Consider the following 18,909-nt stretch of genomic DNA (forward strand, 5'->3'; position numbering starts at 1 on the left):
TGTGTTAAGACGTTTACCTGTGCTGGGCTGTCTTGAAGATTTGTTCCAGATAGTTGGTAATTAAGCTGTCGTGTTGGGAGGACATGGCTGTCCTGACGATCTGCCAGCTTTCCTCCCCTCATTGCTTTAGTACCCAGCCCTTGCTTTTGGTTCATCCTCTGTGATCCTTTTGTTCTAGGATCAGGCCTTGCTGAGCAAAGCTGTGCAGTGTCTCAACACATCCAGCAAAGAAGGCAAGGATTTGGACCCCGAGGTCTTCCAGAGGCTGGTGATCACAGCTCGCTCTATTGCCATCATGCGCCCTAACAACCTTGTCCACTTTACGGAGTCAAAGCTGCCCCAGATGGAAACAGGTGAACTTGGCCTATGTGGCCGTGGTCCTGAAATCTGCTTAATATACCTTCTCACCCTCTCGTCCTCTTACTGTTCTCACTGGCCTCTGACTGACTTCTTGCTCCGAGACAGGGATTTTACTCTCTTTTCTTTGTGCCTTGTAGGGCTTTTGACATTAGGATTGTACCTCTTTGAGTAATTACCCTTTCCAGTGCTTACCCCTTAGATTATTCTTGCATTTATTTAGTGCTCTGGACATCAGATATAATCTGTCTCTGACGTTACTACCTCGTCTAATCTTCAGGGTCAAGTTAAGGTCGGGCCCTGGTTGCTTTAAAGTAATGGGGTCACAGCCTTTGCTTTCAGGCTGTTCTTTCACCGCTATCTGATGAATGTGGGTAGAGTCTGGAGCAGGGCTCGATTGTGTTTTCTTCCTCTCTCCTCGTGTTGGGGGTCATCGAACTTGCTTTGCCTTTGTCAAATACAGCTTAGTGATGCCTCTGCAGTTCTGTTATTTACATGCTCCCAAAATGCTGTCATCATCTTGTTACTCCTTCTATTATTTTAATCTAGGAATCATTCTAGAAAGTCTCAGGTGTTCCCCTAGCTTTTAGAAGTTGAACAGCTGGGCCTGAGATCTCTGAATCTGCTGTGAAGACCCTGAATGCTCCCCCTGCTACTTAACTCTAACATACGATGTTTTCTGTGATATTCCTTCCCAGACTGTTTTCTTCCTAGATGTGCCTGCTGGAGTCTAGGGATAGTTGGCATATTGATTGGGGCCCCACTTGAAACTCCCTCCCCAGGCAAGCTTCCTTGACCTGAGTTAACCTTAAAACAAATTAAATTTCCATCTCAGATTTACCGTCGTTAATAATTTTTCTTCTCCTGATTAGAAGGAGTGGATGAGGGGAGAGAACCTCAGAAGCAGTTGGAAGGAGACTGCTGTAGTTTCATCACCCAGCTGGTGAACCACTTCTGGAAACTCCATGCATCCAAACCCAAGAACGCCTTCTTGGCACCCGCCTGCCTGCCAGGTATCGTGTTAAAAGGGATACTTGAATCTTGATAGAGAGCGAAGCCTGATGTAAGTTGTCTTTGAACAGATCAAACCCCTAGCTTTTATTAGCCTTATCATCCATTTATTCCGGAAATAATAGTTAGGAAATAGAAGTCTGTGAGATCAGTGCATTGTTCCTGATACAGGAATTTAGCCGTGTGGCAGAGAAGTGGGATTTTCTTCTCTCTCTTCATGTCGGGTTGAATTTTTCACATGTAAAGAGACACTGTGTGTGTGTGTCTGTGTGTGCGCGCGCGTCTTAGTGATATTTGACTTGTTTTAAAAAAATCTTTGAAAGCCTGATTCAAAGCCAATTCAAAAGATAAAAGTTAAGTATCAGCCTTGAGAATTATTTTATTTCTAAGCTGCCGCTGCCTTTGGTATCTAACTAACTTCGCACACTATCCGAAGTTTAGATGGAAGAGTAAGCATCTGAATAGCAATCTAGAAAAGTAGAACGACCCTGGTGCTCATTAGGTTTGGAGGTTGCTTGAGCAGTAAACTTAAAAGGCACGTCAAGGTCATGTGTTTTATTTATTTTGCTACGTGTGTACTTGTGATTTTTTTGGTTAGCATGACCTTTATGAGGGGATAGGAATTTGTGCTTTTGTCTTAGGCTCTCAAGTAGTTAGGATTTTCTTCCACCGTATTTTTCTCCCCTTCAGGCCTAACTCATATTGAAGCTACCGTCAATGCTCTGGTGGACATTATCCATGGCTACTGTACCTGTGAGCTGGACTGTATTAATACAGCATCCAAGATCTACATGCAGATGCTGCTATGTCCTGTATGTATCATTACAGCCCCAGATATCCCTTGTCAGTCTGAGAATGTCTAGAAATTTTTTTATAAGTTTGCTAACTAATTAAATAAAACAAACGAAGATAATGGGAATTAAGAGTTTTGAGTATCAGTAAGAGCTTTAAGATCTTACTCATTTCATGGAAAAGAAAGGTTTGAAAAAGGGATGGGCTTGGTTCTTCTTGTTCAGTGCTGAATCCCCAGGGAATATACTAGTGGTTGCTACATGGTGCTGAGTAAGTACTAATTAAATGAACACATGAATGAACATCATGAAGATCTATTTCCATTGACTCTGTCATAGAAGCTAAGTGTTAGAAGTACTGATTTTAGCACAGAGCTAAGATGAGCCTGATTATAAGCCAGAACCCAGTTGTAGAGAGCCAAAGTGACTTCAGGAGCAAATGACCTGCCAGTCTATTACTGGGAACTGAGAGACAGGAATGTAGCGAATGGGTCTTACATATACCAGGTCAGGAAATGGGATTAACCGTTGAACTTGGTCAGCAGGGTTGCAGGTGAGAGTAGGTAGATACTCCAGATCCATGTAAGTGATTGGCCAAAAAGGGAAGTGCTTTATAGACAGTTTCATGAATGATATAAAACCTAAGCATGACAGTCTCCTTTCCAACCTCAGGATCCTGCCGTGAGCTTCTCTTGTAAACAAGCTCTAATTCGAGTCCTAAGGCCCAGGAACAAGCGGAGACACGTGACATTGCCCTCCTCCCCTCGAAGCAACACTCCAATGGGTAATGTGAAGTCTGGGGTTAGGCTTGTGCACATGTGGTGGGGAGAGGAGGATGAGGGGTACAGGGTTAGGCTGTGCTGCTCGTGTTTACCAAGGTCCTGGAGACTTTGTGTACATAGCTCTTGTTGTACCCTACCTTCTCTCCTGAAGACTTTCAGGTGCCATATAAAAATGCATACAGTAAATAGGATGAAAATAAAATCAAGGCCATAGGAAAATAAAGGTACAATAGTAAAACCAAGCCAAGGATGCAAAAAATCCACATCACGAGGTCCTGTGCGGTGATTAGGAGAAGGTCTTATATTTGGCTGAAAGCTTCCTAAGAACCATAGCAAAAATAAAATAAGAACAGTTAACAAGAATCACAGTGGCTAAAGACAAAAAATCAATTTTCAGGAAAAATATACTTTTCCTGGCGTAAAAGCTCTTTGTTAAGGGTCTCTCTTGTTGCCTAAGGGGTAGTATCCACAGCAGACTTACTGACAGTAAGTGATAGCAAATTTCACGAGAGATTTCCCTCATGATACACTTGGACACAAGTCAAGAGGTAACATTTAACAGCCTAGTAAAAGCAATTCTACAAAGTGATATACAATTATACACAGTTATTACATTATGTAACTCTCTGGTTACTTGGTTTGGCTCAGAAGTAAATTCCCAATGAAAGTGACCTACATAATTTAAAATTTTTTATTTGTTCCCACATTTTATAATTAGTACAAAGAAGTATTTGAAATTAACTTACTAATAATTAATTTAATCCAGTATATCAAAAATAATATTTCAACATGTAGTCAATATAAAAAATTATTAGTGAAAAACTCTGCATTCTTTAAAAAATTTTTTGTACTGTCTTAAAAATCAAGTGTGTAGTACATACACACTTCGCGTCTCCATCTGGACTGGCCACATTTTAAGTGCTCAGCAGCCGTGTGTGGCTAATGGCTGCTGTGTGGTACAGCCTAAGTCTAGAGGAATGTATGCAACTTTGTGACCTTCAGACAGTCTTCCTTGAGTATGGTTTATCTTATCTAAGCTTTGATGAGCTAAGCAACAGTTTGTGCACGTTTTCTCTGGTGAGAAGCTAGAATGCAGATAGTTTGTTTCCAATCAAGGCCATATTCACGTACTTTCACAGGCCATCGAGTGGAAGGCAAGGTCTCCATCCTCTTCTGACAATTAGCAGTCTCACCTGGACTTCTACCTTGTTAGAAGAAGAAGGACTTCTACCTTGTTAGAAGAAGAAGGACTTCTACCTTCTCATCACACAGAAGCTGGCCTGGACAGAACCTGTAGTGGTGTCCTCAGCTTCCGGTCGATGATTTTACATTTCAATTCTGGTTCTTCTCATGATGACTATGTAGTATGAAAAAAATCTCACTGACCCAGTTATTTTGGGAAAAAATAGTAAAATAACGCTCTAAGCTGCCGTGACAGATAACCAATAAACATCTTGATTATATTATTTTCCTGTCTTGCCCAGGGTCTCCTGAGAGTTGATGAGAGCTCATGGGGCATACTGGTCTTAGATTTCTCTGCTTTATGGAAATCCCTTTGGAATCCAAGGTTTTTTTTTTTTTAACCTTCATCAGCTGGAAAAGTCTTTTTCTCAGTGGGGCAAGCTGTCACTGCCAACCCCATCTTCCCAGATCCTGTCAGGTCCAGGAAACAAGAGAATAAGGCCAGGCACAGCACCCTGGAGTTCACCTCTAAAGCACAGGATGCTAGTTGGTAGCTTGTCTTGGGTTTTTGTTTGCTATGTTGACTTATGCCACATGCCAAAGGAGGAAAGAGCAAGCACCGTCAGGTGACTGGGGTTTCTTTGACTCAGGAGACAAAGATGATGATGACGATGATGATGCAGATGAGAAAATGCAGTCATCAGGGATCCCAAATGGTGGTCACATCCGTCAGGAAAGCCAGGAACAGAGTGAGGTGGACCATGGAGATTTTGAGATGGTGGTGAGTCTCTGGCAGCAGGAGAGGGAGGAGGATCCTCAGAACTCTCCTCCAGCTCTTCTTCAGTGGACTTCCAACAGCTACCATTTACCACGGGACACTGACAGAGCTTTCTCTCTGCAGTCTGAGTCGATGGTCCTGGAGACAGCTGAAAATGTCAACAATGGCAACCCCTCTCCCCTGGAGGCCCTGCTGGCAGGCGCAGAGGGCTTCCCCCCCATGCTGGACATCCCGCCTGATGCAGATGACGAGACCATGGTTGAACTAGCCATTGCCCTGAGCCTGCAGCAGGACCAACAAGGTAGAAGGAAATGCCAGGAACACAGCAGCCCATTGGGCTTGCACAGAAAAGAGGGTTTGGCAGTTACTGATATCTGGCTGACTTAGCTTGTCCCCAGATTTGGGGAGAGGTTGATCTGGGTGAGAGCTGTTCAGAGGTACAGGTGGAGAGTGAGAGAGATTGTGGTGGGATTTTCAGTCTTGGAGCCAATCTCATAGTTTCTGTTAGTTTGGTCTTTTGGATTATTTCCTCCCAAATCTGTTAGATTCCTCCAGCCTGTGTCCTGCCTGAGCTAAAGGAAGCCTTTCACCATCTCTGTGACCAAACTTGGTGGGTGGACAGCAATGGCTGTTGATTAACTTCCTCTAGGCCAAAGGGGGTCACATGCTGGTGAGTTTAGACTCCTGAGGGCAGCAGGTGGCCAAAGCAGCATTGTGGATGGGGTCTGGAGGGGATGTTGTGCTCACTCTCCACTTGTTTCCCAGGCAGCAGCAGCAGTGCCCTGGGCCTGCAGAGCCTGGGGCTGTCCGGCCAGGCACCCAGCTCTTCCTCTCTGGACGCAGGAACCCTCTCTGACACCACAGCATCAGGTAACTGTCCACAGCAAGGAGCACGGCTCAGGGCCCCAGGACCCTCAGGCCTTGTTTCCAGTGCTGTGAGAGTGTAATGGGCAGCTGCTTTGACAGGCCATTCTGGACTTCCTGCTTCTGCCTTTGCTTTAGAAATACAGGTATGGAAGGCATAGTGATGCAGCTCGGCAAAGGTGCTCATGGCTCTGCTTCCCTACACTTTGCATGCTGCCTGGCTTCAGCTAATTCCCCGAGGAAAGGCCAAGAGAGCAGCTTGCAGATTGATCAGCTTTAGGGCTTAAATTGCAGCTCTCAGGGCTTCACCAGAGTTGTAACATTTTAGACAGTATTAAAAGGGAGATAAGAAATAGAGCTTACACCTTTTAACTTTTTTCCTTCATTTGCAAATCAAAGTGAAGCTGCAAGAATCTGAGTTGTGGTTCAGAACAGTCGATGTGGCTAAACGTCAGGGGTCTGTGAGCTTGGGAGACAGGGTTTTTGTGGACAATGCAGATGCCTGATACGTCTTCAGACCTCATTGTCTTTACTTTCGATCTCTTTCCTAATCTGATAAAAAATAAAATACTTTCTGAGTGGAGAGTTGGACCAAATAGAGGAGGATGGCACACCTGAACAATCCACTGGAAAACTAACCCTTGAGTAATTGAAGGGTTGATTTAGAGTTTTTCAGACTGACGCTTTCTTGTATTTGTTTGTTTGTTTTCTTTTGGGAGTTTTACCCTGGATAGATTAAAAAAGGGAGAAATTGGCTGGCCCCTCTCACCTGCTGCCTTGGCTTGTTGCTTTTCATAGGTCTCTTTAGTTGCTCTCATTTCAGGCTTTGAGGTTGCTCTTGTGCTGTGCCAGTTGTGTTCCTCCTGTGCTCTGTAGCTGTCTTGGCTTTCCTCCCCCATGTATCTCATCCAGCATTTTCCTCCTGTCTCAGCTCAGCCCTGATCCTGGATGCTGTGGCTGTCTCTGGGGAATTTCCTTGCTTTATAATTAGCATCTGATGAGGATGGTTAGGAGGTGTGAAATTTCCCAGTGAGTTCCCCTCTAAACCACCTGATTAAAAAAAAAACCAAACGATTGATTCAAGAGCTCGTGATAACTGATTTCCTAACAATAAGCACGAATTGACTGATTATAAAATAAATCATTAAAATTGAGAGTTATACTTTGAATGGTAATGGCTAGTTTCCAATCTCAGCAGGTGTCAGTAACACCTACACGATGGTGACCGTGAAGCATTTTAGCTAGAAAACTGAGTGTCCATGTCACGGATTCTTACTGAATCTCTGCACTGTCCTACTTGCACTGTAATGTCATAGCGAAGGAAATGCCCAGTGAACTGGGTTTTCACTTCTGTCTGAGTACTGTTTGCAATGCACCGTGTTCCAGTGTTTGTTCCTGTTAGTGATTAACCGGCAAAGCAAATCTTTCCCTTTCTTCTTTGATGACAGGACATATAGACTGCATTGTGTCCTCTGCACTATGTGGTGTGATGCTTTTGCCCCAAGGAGGGGTTTTTACCTGTAACAGCTCTCGTTACTCTCTCAGCTCCAGCCTCAGACGACGAGGGCAGCACAGCAGCGACTGATGGTTCCACCCTTCGGACCTCTCCTGCTGACCATGGTGGTAGTGTGGGCTCGGAGAGCGGGGGAAGTGCAGTGGACTCAGTGGCTGGCGAGCACAGTGGTAATGTGGCTAGGGGTCCTGATCTCCTTGGGCAGAGGGTGGGGACCTGCCTGGGTCTTGGGATTGGTTTCAGCAAAGGGAAACTTTGAGGACTCATTGAAAGCCTTATGGAATTCATTCAGCCTCACCCCTGGAGTTTCTGATGTTCAGTGATAATAGCTTAAGCTCAGTGAAGTTACTATTGAAAGGTTTTACAGACAGCTTTTAATTTTCTCTTAGTAGAAGAAAGCAGTGACATGCGTAATCCCAAATCATGCTTAATCTAAAACAGTGATGGTATAACCTTGAAATCCATCATACTGTGGTTTTGGTTTTTCTATTGGGGGAAGATTTTTTGGCAATCCTATTAATGATCTGATGTGTTAATATAGCAGGCCATCTTCACAGTGTACTAGCTTATAGGATGGGGCTCTAGAATGAGGAAGCATGACAAAACCATTTTTGTTTGATCTTATAAATTAGTCTGTGGTTAAAAATTGGATATGAAAATTTTCTATGGAGGAGATTAAGAGTAGCTGATAATTTCTAGATTCTCAAATCAGTGTACATTTCCTTTGGAATTTGAGATGGAAATTTATCAGCAGCTGAGATTAAAAGATCATTCTTGTAGGTGGATCTTGTGTTCTGTAGAAGGATGAATGGCTGCCCTGAGAGTCATTCATTTAGGATAGTGCTGTGGGACCAAAATCATGAGTTCAATTCTTAGTTAGCTTCACACAGAAGAAAAAATACCTGAAGGTATCGCTCATCATCTAACTATTGCTGACTTCAGATTCCATTGTGTTTTGGGAATTGATTTGCATTTTTTAAACCATTTCCCCCTAGTATCTGGCCGGAGCAGTGCTTATGGTGATGCCACAGCAGAGGGACATCCGGCTGGACCAGGAAGTGTCAGCTCAAGCACTGGTGCCATCAGCACCACCACTGGACACCAGGAAGGAGATGGCTCCGAGGGAGAAGGAGAAGGGGAAGGAGAAGGAGATGTCCACGCCAGCAACAGGTCAGGACCCAGTTATCCTCGGTCAAGACGCTTTCCTAGAGGATATTTCAGGAACAGAATGATGGATCAGTTGCGGGAGGTAGAGTAGTGATAACAGTATATTTCTTTTGAAATATAAAGGTAGTAAACTCATGAAACAGTTTAAAATCTTAGGAAGTTTTCTAGATTTATCTTCTTTGTCCTAATTAGAATTACATCAAATCAGTTGCAGAGAGAATAGAAAGTGGTTTTTCTGTGAAGGCCTCCCTATACCCCTTAGTAACTATAAAGATAAAAACATGTATCTTCCTTACTCAAGTTTTTCTTGTTTCAGGATTAGCCATAAACTCATTCTATAGCATTCTCTTTATAAATGGCATTGTTCTAGGCTCAACAGTGATAATTATTAAGTATATACTAGACATAACTCCTTGCTCAGCCTGTTCATAAGGCAACGGAGAAATAAGACAGACACATTTCTAGGCAAATATGTGTTTATGTTTAGACATACCAGTGGTGGGGTGTTTGACAAATTGACAGTAATCAATAAAATCTAATCTATCCCCTCCGGAAACTCTGGTGGAGGTTGGTGGAGGATTGGAGTGAATGTATTCTCAACCAAAAGGTGACTAGAGAAGTAGAAGAGGAAGAAGAAGAAAAACCCAAGAATACACTTGTGATATAAAGTTTGTTGAATTTGTTGAGGCCCCCAGTTATCACATTAGTGCAGAAATAACAAGTCAGTATTTTGAACTGAGTGATTTCCGTGAGAAGAAAAAGTCACTGGAGCAGCCAGGCGTCAGAGTCCCCTCTGTTCCCTGTGTCCGCCCACCTCCACTGAGCCTCTTGCTTCATCTCTTTGATGAAAGTGACCTCTGGCTCGGTAAACTGATGATGTTTTGATGGAGTTCGTTTTTTAATTTCTTAACTTAGAAGGGTTTTCTACTTAATCTTTTTTTTTCCCCTTTTCTGTTAATGGGTTTCTAGGTAAATCCATGAATTGAGATAATATGGTCTTTGTGATTTCTGGTTCTTTGAAATTTGTTTTCAAAAATATTTTTAATCTAGTCTACCTTTGCTTTTTAATTGAATCAGTTAAGTTGATGTATAGTTGGTGTTAATTACTGATATATTTAAATCTATGCATACCATTTACTTTGTGCTTCTTAACTTGTTCTGCCCATTTCTGTGTTTATTTTTTATCTTCTTTGTAGCCCTCTTTTGGATTGATTTACTTTTTATTCCTTTTTTCCCTCTCCCCCAACCCTGTAAGTTTGGAAGTTGTTCACTTTGTTTCTAATCTTTTAGTAGTTATACTAATCCTTTCAACATGCATACTTATCCAAAACTAAAGTTAACTAATAGCTGTAACTTCTTTCTGAATATTATCAGGACCTTAGAAGACTTTACTCCTCCTTATCAATTTAAGTTATTATTTTTATGTTTTCATTTTTTTTTTAGGAAGATTAGCCCTGAGCTACCATCTGCTGCCAATCCACCTCTCTTTGGTGAGAAAGACTGGCCCTGAGCTATCATCCGTGCCCATCTTCCTCTGCTTTATATGTGGGACGCCTACCACAGCATGGCTTGCGAAGCGGTGCCATGTCCGCACCTGGGATCTGAACCAACGAACCCTGGGCCACCGAAGTGGAACGTGCAAACTTAACCGCTGGGCCACCGGGCTGGCCCCTGTTTTCATTTTTTTAAAAATGTCTGTATGGGGGGCTGGCTGGCCTGGTGGCGCAATGGTTAAGTTTGCACATTCCGCTTTGGCAGCCCGGGTTTCACTGGTTCAGATCCCAGGTGTGGACATGGCACCGCTTGGCAAGCCATGCTGTGGTTGGCATCCCACATATAAAGCAGAGGAAGATGGGCACGGATGTTGGCTCAGGGCCAGTCTTTCTCACCAAAAAGAGGTGGATTGGCAGCAGATGGTAGCTCAGGACTAATCTTCCTCCAAAAAAAAAAAAAAAAGTCTTTTCAAAGCTTTCAAGATATTTTTACTGTTTTGTACAGTTTCGGTGGTCAGTGTTTGTTAGATTTACCCATATGTTTACCACTTTCTGTGCCCAACATTTCTTTGTGCATCTCAGACCTTCTGTCTAGGATCATTTTCTTTTTGAAGTATGTCATTTAAATTTTCCATCATTAGGGAGGTCCCCTGGTTACAAAATCTCAGATTTTGTGAGTCTGGAAATGTCTTTATTTAGCTCACATTTTGTGAATGTGTTTTTTCTTTTAATTAAGATTATGATAGGGGCTGGCCCCGTGGCCGAGTGGTTAAGTTCGCGCGCTCCGCTGCAGGCGGCCCAGTGTTTCGTCGGTTCGAATCCTGGGCGCGGACATGGCACTGCTCGTCAGACCACGCTGAGGCAGCGTCCCACATGCCACAACTAGAGGAACCCACAACGAAGAATACACAACTATGTACCGGGGGGCTTTGGGGAGAAAAAGGAAAAAATAAAATCTTTAAAAAAAATAAAAAAAAAAAAAAGATTATGATAGTTAACAACCTTGTGAAATTACAGTTGTACGTTATTATTAGTCATGTTGTAGGTACACCACTTCACCCTTAGTGCCCTCCCCCACCCCCCCTTTCCCCTGGTAACCACCGATCAGTTCTCTTTGTCTATATGTTAACTACCACCTGTGAGTGGAGTCATACAGAGTTCGTCTTTCTCTGCCTGGCTTATTTCACTCAACATAATACCCTCAAGGTCCATCCATGTTGTTTTGAATGGGACGACTTTGTCCTTTTTTACGGCTGAGTAGTATTCCATTGTGTGTGTATGTGTGTGTGTGTGTGTGAGTGTGTGTGTGTGTGTACGTACACACACACACTATATATATATATACACACACACACACACACACACACGCACACATCCCATATCTTCTTTATCCAATCATCAGTTGCTGGGCACTCAGGTTGGTTCCATGACTTGGCTATTGTGAATAATGCTGCGATGAACATAGGGGTGCATGGGACTTTTGGAATTGCTGATTTCAGGTTCTTAGGATAGATACCCAGTAGTGGGATGGCTGGGTCATAAGGTATTTCTATTCTTAACTTTTTGAGGAATCTCCATACTGTTTTCCATAGTGGCTGCACCAGTTTGCATTCCCACCAACAGTGTATGAGGGTTCCTTTTTCTCCACAGCCTCTCCAACATTTGTCACTCTTGGTTTTGGATATTTTTGCCATTCTAACAGGTGTAAGGTGATATCTTAGTGTAGTTTTCATTTGCATTTCCCTGATGATTAGTGATGATGAGCATCTTTTCATGTGTCTATTGGCCATCCATATATCTTCTTTGGAGAAATGTCTGTTCATGTCCCCTGCCCATTTTTTGATTGGGTTGTCTGATTTTTGAGCTGTGTGATTTCTTTATATATTATGGAGATTAACCCTTTGTCAGATAAATAACTTGTAAATATTTTTTCCCAATTAGTGGGCTGTTTTTTTGTTTCAATCCTGTTTTCCCCTGCCTTGAAGAAGCTCCTTAGTCTGATGAAGTCCCATTTGTTTATTCTTTCTATTGTTTCCCTCTTCTGAGGGGTTATGGTGTCTGAAAAGATTCTTTTGAAACTGATGTCAAAGAGTGTACTGCCTATATTCTCTTCTAGAAGACTTATTGTTTCAGACCTAATCTTTAGGTCTTTAATCCATTTTGAGTTTATTTTAGTGAATGGTGAAAAAGAATGGTCAATTTTTATTCTTTTACATGTGGCTGTCCAGTTTTCCGAGCTTGTGGTTGTATTTTTGATGGGTATACAATTTTGTATTGGCAGTTTCCCCCCCAGAATTGAAAATGGTATCCATTGTTATTGCCAATAAGATGTCACCTGCTATTATAACTCTTACTCCTTTGAAAATAATGTCCTTATTGCTGCTTTTAAGATCTTTGTTGTTAAATTGTTTTTTGTGGTTTTTCTAGGGTATGCTTATGATGGATTTCTTTGCATTTGTTTTGCTTGAATGTGTTAGTTCTAGAAAATTCTCATCTATTTATCTCATTGGATATTGCTGCTACCTCACTTCCTGTTATTTTTCTTTCTGGGACTCTGCAGATGTTAGACCATTATATTCTCTTCTCCATGTCTCTTAATATGTCTTTTCTTTTGTGTTTTTAAATTTCCCGCGCTTAATTATTTATAGTGTCTTGAGATCTATTTGAGTAGCATCAGAAAAAGTCAAATACATAGGTATAAGTCTGAAGGTTATGTGACTTCTATATTGAAAACTGAGAGAAATTAAAGATCTAAATATATGAAGGGATGTATCATGTTTATGGGTTGAAAGACTCATTGTAAAGATGACAGTTGTCTTCAATTGATATAGGTTCAATATAATCCCAGTCAAAAATCTCAGCTAGTTTTATGTATGTGTCAAAATTGACAAGCTGATACTAAAATTTATTTGGAAGAGTAAGGGTCTAAGATTAGCCAAGACAATATTGAAGAAAACCCCCAAAGATAGAGGACTTTACATGACTGTAGCTTATTATAAAGCTAAAGCTGTGGTAAGTAAAACAGTGGGATATTGGCGTAAGGATAGATAAATAGGTTAATGGAACAGACTAGAGTTTAGAAAGAGATCCACACATACATGGTCACCAGATTAGTGATAAAGATGACTCTTCTGTACAGTGAGGGAAAGGATGGTCTTTTTAATAAATGGCTATGGGTCACTTGGAAATTAATATAGAATAAAATGAATCTTCACCTGATCTTTTACCAAAAAGTTAGTTGAATTATTACTTTAAATGCAAAAGATAACACCTTACAGGTTTTAAAAGACAAAATATCTTCATATTGGGGTTGGCAAAGATTTCTTAAATAAGACACAAAAATTGCTAACCAGAAGGAAAAAATGTATAAACTGGACTATATCCTTAGCAGCTTTTCTTTTTTCCCTCCCTTCTTCTCAATGTCAAGATTTGAATAAGCTAGTTTTTCTTGTAGGCTTCTGAGTGGAGTGGTGGGGGGGGGAAGTGGTGTATTTCTATTTACTTTTAAACTGAGGTTGTAGCCTTCTCTGGTTCTTCTATGAGGTTCTTATAGAAGACTCTACCCACTCAGGGCAGATAGTGGCCATTTTTTCCTATTCCAGATGCCCTTTGAAGGTCTCAGCAACCAGATGCTCAGGTTGCTTTCAGAGCATCATGGCCTTAAGTTTTCAAATGCCCTAAAATCAGTCTCAGGGCTCTGCTTACCCCTCTGGATTTCTATCTTCATTCGGTCTCTTGCCTAATAATTAATTGCTGGTGATCTCATTATTGCTTTTGTTTTGGCCTTGTATTCAATGTATTTAACCTTGTATTCTTTCTAAATTCACTTAAATCCTCATTATAGATTTTGATAATTAGGTTCTAATTATAGATTCTGCATGCACAGTCTTGCCACCTGCAAATAATGACAGTTTAACTTTTTTCTCTCCAATCTTTATACCTTTTAATTGCCTTTCTTGCCTTATTGCATTGGCTGGGACCTCTAGTACAGTGTTGAAAGATGTGGTGACAGTGGACATCCTTATCTCGTTTCTCAACAGGAAGAAGTTTAATATTTTACCATTAAGTATGATGTTCACTGAAGTCTATGGATATTCTTTTATCAAATTAATGAAATTTTCTTTCTGGTTTGCTGGGAGATTTTTATCTTAAATGGGTTTTGAAGTTTTCTAGTTTTTGTTGTACCTATTGAGTTGATTTATGTGTGTTTCCTTTATTCTGTTTAAGATTGTAAATTACATTAATTGATTTTTTTCATTATTAAAGCAACCTTGTGGGGACACTTGATTGTGATATTTTATCCTTTGTACCACTGGACTTGATTTGCTAATATTTTATTGAGGCGTGTGATTTTTCTTCTTTGAAATGTCTTTGTCAGGTATTGATATTTATGTTATTCTTGCCTCATAATGTGAGGACATGTTTTGTTTTTATTTTCTAGAAGAGTTTGTGTAAGACTGGTATTATTTCATCTTTAAATTCTTGGAAAAATTTAGCAGTGAGGTCATCTGGGTCTGGACTTTCTTTAAGGGAAGACTTTAAGTTATAGATTCGTTCTTTAAATGATATAGAATTATTTTTATTTCTTCATGTGTCAGTTTTGGTGTGTTGTGCTTTTCAAGGAATTTGTTCATTTTAGTTAAGTTATCAACTTCACTGGCATAAAGTTGTTCATAATGTATTAATCGTCTGTTTAATGTCTTTAGGATCTGTAGTGATGTACCTTTTCCATTTCTAATATTGGTAACTTATGTTTTTGTTTTTCAAAAGTCAATCTTGGCTAGGAGTTATCAACTTTATTTACCAAGAACCAACTTTTCTCTGTTGTATGTGTTTCTATTTTATTTCCACTCTTTATTATTTCCTTTCTATACTTACTGACTTTTTTTAGTACTTTATTTTTCTGGGTTTAATTTTCTGTTCTTCATAAATTTCTGTTCTTCTAGCTTCATAAGATGGAAGCTTAAATCATTGATTTTAAATCTTTCTTTTTATATGCATATTTGAAGCTGTAAATTTCTCTCTAAAATTCCCTTTAAAGCTTGCTTTGGCTGGAGCCCACATATTTTGGTATATTGCGTTTTCATTGCTGTTCAGTTCAAAATGTTTTCTAAATTCTGTTGTAATTTAGTCTTTGGCCCATGGGATATTTAGAAGTATATTGCTAAATTTTCAAACATTTGGGAATTTTCTAATTATTTCTTTGTTATTGATTTATAGTTTAATTTGCTATGGTTGGGCAACATACTATGATTTCAATCCTTTGAAATTTCTCGAGACTCATCATTGCTTCTAAAATGATGTTATATGTTTTTAGGATTTTCAGTTGTTTTTAGCAAGAGGGTCAATTTAGGTAACCTAACCATATTGATAATGAAAGTCTCTAAAGTGGTTTTAAATTACCTTTTTTTTTCCAGAAACAGGTTAATTAAACAATTGTTAAGTGAGTTGTTTTAAATAATATAATAACTGATTTTTTTTTTACTTTTAAGTCGCAAAAAAAGGAAATTGCAGTTTTTGGTATAGTGTTTAATTTTTTTGTTAGGTTTCAAGAGTACTATCTGAGAATTTGAAAAGCCAATAATCTGGCATGATCTTGGTTCAGGTCCAGACTCCACTCATTGTGTTGACTTTGTGCTTTGTGTGTGTGTATTCACATGCATGTTCTCCAAATCTGAAGACTTTAATCCATCTCAAAGCTTGTTATGTTTTATCCTAAAAGCATCACACTGCTGCTGTCATCTCATCTTTCCTTACTTGTACTTGTCCATTTCTGAGCAATTCTTACTCATTTGTAGTCCGTCCGTAGCTTGCCTAAGTATTCCTGGATGCACATGTGGGCCTTTATGTGTTACTGTATTCTGAAGGACATTTTTAGCTCATTCCTTCTAGTTCTTTGTAGAATGATAATCATTTATTATTCAAGTTAGACTCTGTACTTTCATTCAAACTTTGTTTTGAAAATATTCTGGATACCTGCTAGGTATCAAGAAATACATGAAAATCATATATTTCAAGAAAACATATAGGCATATGGTTTCTTACACACAGTCCGTAAAGTAAAATGAAGCAAGAATGGTTTACTGTCTGTGAGAGTTAATCCATTAATTCATTCAGCAAATGCCACACATAGTCTGTGTAAAACTGTGTGTTAGGTAAGACTACAAACCAACTTGTCAGCAAGACCCTAATTAATTAATTTCCATATTGGTCATCTTGAGTCAGCATATTCACTAGAGATCCAGAGGCACACATTTAATATGGGAGCCCAGTTGTCTATCTGTAGATGAAGAAGTCTAGGTCATGGCCGTCTGTATGTATGGGAGAATCATGGTTCTAGTTTGGAAAGGGTGGCACAGAAATTGAATTTTACACTAGGAAAAATGATGGACAAGGTGTGAGAGGGTAAAACAGTGACTGGCCTTCCCAAGGACATGGGAAGCATGAGAAAGAAAGGGTTGGGTCACTGTGCAACTGGGTGATGTAGAATTTGTAGATAGAAGAATTCCAGAAAATAATGGCTGGAGGCAGAATAGGGCGATGTGTTAGAAAGAACCGTAAAGTTTATTATTGAAGGTTTGGTTTTGATACTGACAACAAGTAGGACCTGCTTGCTTGAGAAATATTTTAACTTTGCTGTATTAGGCTTTCAGTACCATCAGTTGTATTTTGGAATAGTTTTACTCCTTTTTAACAAAGTGAGATTTCTGCTTCTATGTTGCTGGTACACAAAATAGGCATTTCTTAACATTTTCTTGATGTTAGGATTGTTCTTAAGCAGTAGGCTTATTGTTTACCTTGGTGACAGGAGGAAAGAACTGTATTCAGCTGGTTAGTGTTTGTGCCGTAGCTCATGCTTCATGTGTTTTCTTTGGCCTTTTAGGCTGCACATGGTTCGTCTGATGCTGTTGGAGAGACTGCTACAGACCTTGCCCCAGTTGCGAAATGTTGGAGGTGTCCGGGCCATCCCGTACATGCAGGTATCCCACAGTTTACTTGGGTCCATCACATTATAGTCGGTCCATCCTTATGCAAGCTCACGTCTTTGGCTTTGTTTGATGTTCGGTCATAGAATAATGGAATGCAATTTTGAACTGCAAGTCACAGCCCTTCCTTTTATGGATGAGAAGGCCCGAGGGTCAGAGAATTGAAAAAAAACGTCCGCAGTCATGCAGCTAGTTGTTGATAGTGCCAGGAATAAAGGCCTGCCCCTGAGTGTTGGTCTATGGCGTCTCTCTCAGTGTTAGTATTAGAGTGTGATCTAAGAGCTCTTCTCCCACTAGCTGCCCTCCTCTGGGCAGAATTCTTCTTTAATTCGTAGCTCAGCACACTGCTCCATCTCAAGACAGTTTGGTTGGATATAATGTAGGTTAGTCAGTTAGTTTTGTAAACTTTCTGCAAACATTTTCTGTGGTGCCAAGTGTGGCATGTGCCAAAATTCGACTCTTCTGGCTCTGGACACTTAAACTTTGGATACCCTGGGATTTAGAACCTTTTCATGGATTGTAGTTGTTTGTGATTGACAGGCAGGTGAGGAAGGTTGGGATTTCTTCTGAACCACCCTGTGTTTAGAGTTGTTCTTTAGGGAATTGGCTTTCATGATTTCTCTTTCTCTTGACTTCCAGGTCATTCTGATGCTCACTACAGATCTGGATGGCGAAGATGAGAAAGACAAGGGGGCTCTGGACAACCTGCTTTCCCAGCTTATTGCTGAACTGGGCATGGATAAAAAGGTGAAACTGGAGAGTCATACTGTTTGAGAAGCAGGGGTTGGCTGAGATCACCTTGCAGTTTTTCATTCCTCTTAGAGGAACTTGACAGTTTCAGGTGGTAACGGTCCATTGAGCGCTCTAGTTCTGTTGATTTAATAAAAATATTTTCAGTGCCTGCTTTGGCCCAGGCATGCTTTGAACCTGGGGGTTAATGACAAGACCAACTTCCTGCCCTTGTGGACATTTTGTAGCTACAAGGTGAAAACGTTAAGCGAATTGTTTGTATCTTAATAATGGCTTCCTAAGTGTATCGGGCTCTCGGTAATCCAGGTATGGTCCATGGATACACTGGAGCTTGTTTTTTCTCTGAGTCCATCTGAGGAACATTTTAACACTGATAGGCTTGAGGGAATCTTGTTCAGATGCCTCAAGCTTAAAGTCAGTGTGGGCTTCTGGGCTCTCCTTCCACCTGCAGGATGTCTCCAGGAAGAATGAGCGCAGTGCCCTGAATGAAGTCCATCTAGTGGTCATGAGACTCCTCAGCGTCTTCATGTCCCGGACCAAATCTGGATCCAAGTCTTCCATATGCGAGGTATTTTTGCTGTGAGCTTATGGGTTTGGAGAAAGGTAAGAGGATTGTCTGGTTGGTGCTAGGGCCGAGGGCAGAGGTGATAGTCCTCTGTTAGAATAAGGCCATTGTCACCCAAGAGGGAGTAAGATTCTAAGCTATCACGTCTTCAAGAGTAGAGCCTCTGCCTTTTTCAGAATCCCTTCCAAGCCTTGCTCTTTGCCAACAATCCCTCCAATGGAGGGGTTAAAGGGTTTGGAAGTTCCATTATTGAAAAGCAGGGACTGTTCTGCAAGGTGCAGAGTGGCTAAGAGGATTCCCCTACTGTATGTTGCTATAAGGTATGGTAATAAAGCAGAGAGAAAGCAGTGTGTGCGTGGTGGAAAGGAGATTAACACAAAGCAGAGAAGGTAGGAATGGAGGCTGAACTGCATCCAATCTTAATGAGCTTATGAGCTGTGGGGTTTGCTGGGATTTGCAAGGCTCTCCTAATGGTTTTATTTACAGTAGCTTTTCTCCTACTTTCTTATTCATGTGATCACTCATCCCATCTCCTTTGGAAGCTAGTTCTATGGGAAGAGCCCCTACTGGGAGGATGGGGTTGCTAAGAAGTGCCTATAGAGGAAAGTTTTCTCTCTCCTTCTTGAAATGGGCTTCTTTTCTAGTTTCCCAAGGAAGAAGAGAAAACCCA

At 40.8% G+C, this 18,909-nt stretch overlaps 1 protein-coding gene across 16 annotated transcripts in view; it reads left to right on the forward strand.

The window, feature by feature from the left end:
* UBR4 (ubiquitin protein ligase E3 component n-recognin 4) overlaps positions 1-18,909 on the forward strand; it is a 128,205-nt gene that overhangs the window by 56,649 nt on the left and 52,647 nt on the right. For 2 of the 16 annotated variants that reach the window (XM_070610751.1, XM_070610753.1), the window contains 13 exons: positions 179-353; positions 1,056-1,139; positions 1,230-1,370; positions 2,059-2,180; positions 2,832-2,943; positions 4,774-4,904; positions 5,025-5,202; positions 5,667-5,771; positions 7,311-7,448; positions 8,274-8,448; positions 16,822-16,918; positions 17,564-17,671; positions 18,126-18,242. In XM_070610751.1, the coding sequence (XP_070466852.1) occupies positions 179-353; positions 1,056-1,139; positions 1,230-1,370; positions 2,059-2,180; positions 2,832-2,943; positions 4,774-4,904; positions 5,025-5,202; positions 5,667-5,771; positions 7,311-7,448; positions 8,274-8,448; positions 16,822-16,918; positions 17,564-17,671; positions 18,126-18,242 (1,683 nt within the window). The remainder of the gene's footprint in view (positions 1-178; positions 354-1,055; positions 1,140-1,229; positions 1,371-2,058; positions 2,181-2,831; positions 2,944-4,773; positions 4,905-5,024; positions 5,203-5,666; positions 5,772-7,310; positions 7,449-8,273; positions 8,449-16,821; positions 16,919-17,563; positions 17,672-18,125; positions 18,243-18,909) is intronic. The other 14 variants (XM_070610752.1, XM_070610754.1, XM_070610755.1 and 11 more) reach the window with 8 other exon arrangements.

Source organism: Equus przewalskii, chromosome 2 (assembly GCF_037783145.1).
Source record: "Equus przewalskii isolate Varuska chromosome 2, EquPr2, whole genome shotgun sequence".
NCBI classification, from domain to species: Eukaryota; Metazoa; Chordata; class Mammalia; order Perissodactyla; family Equidae; genus Equus; species Equus przewalskii.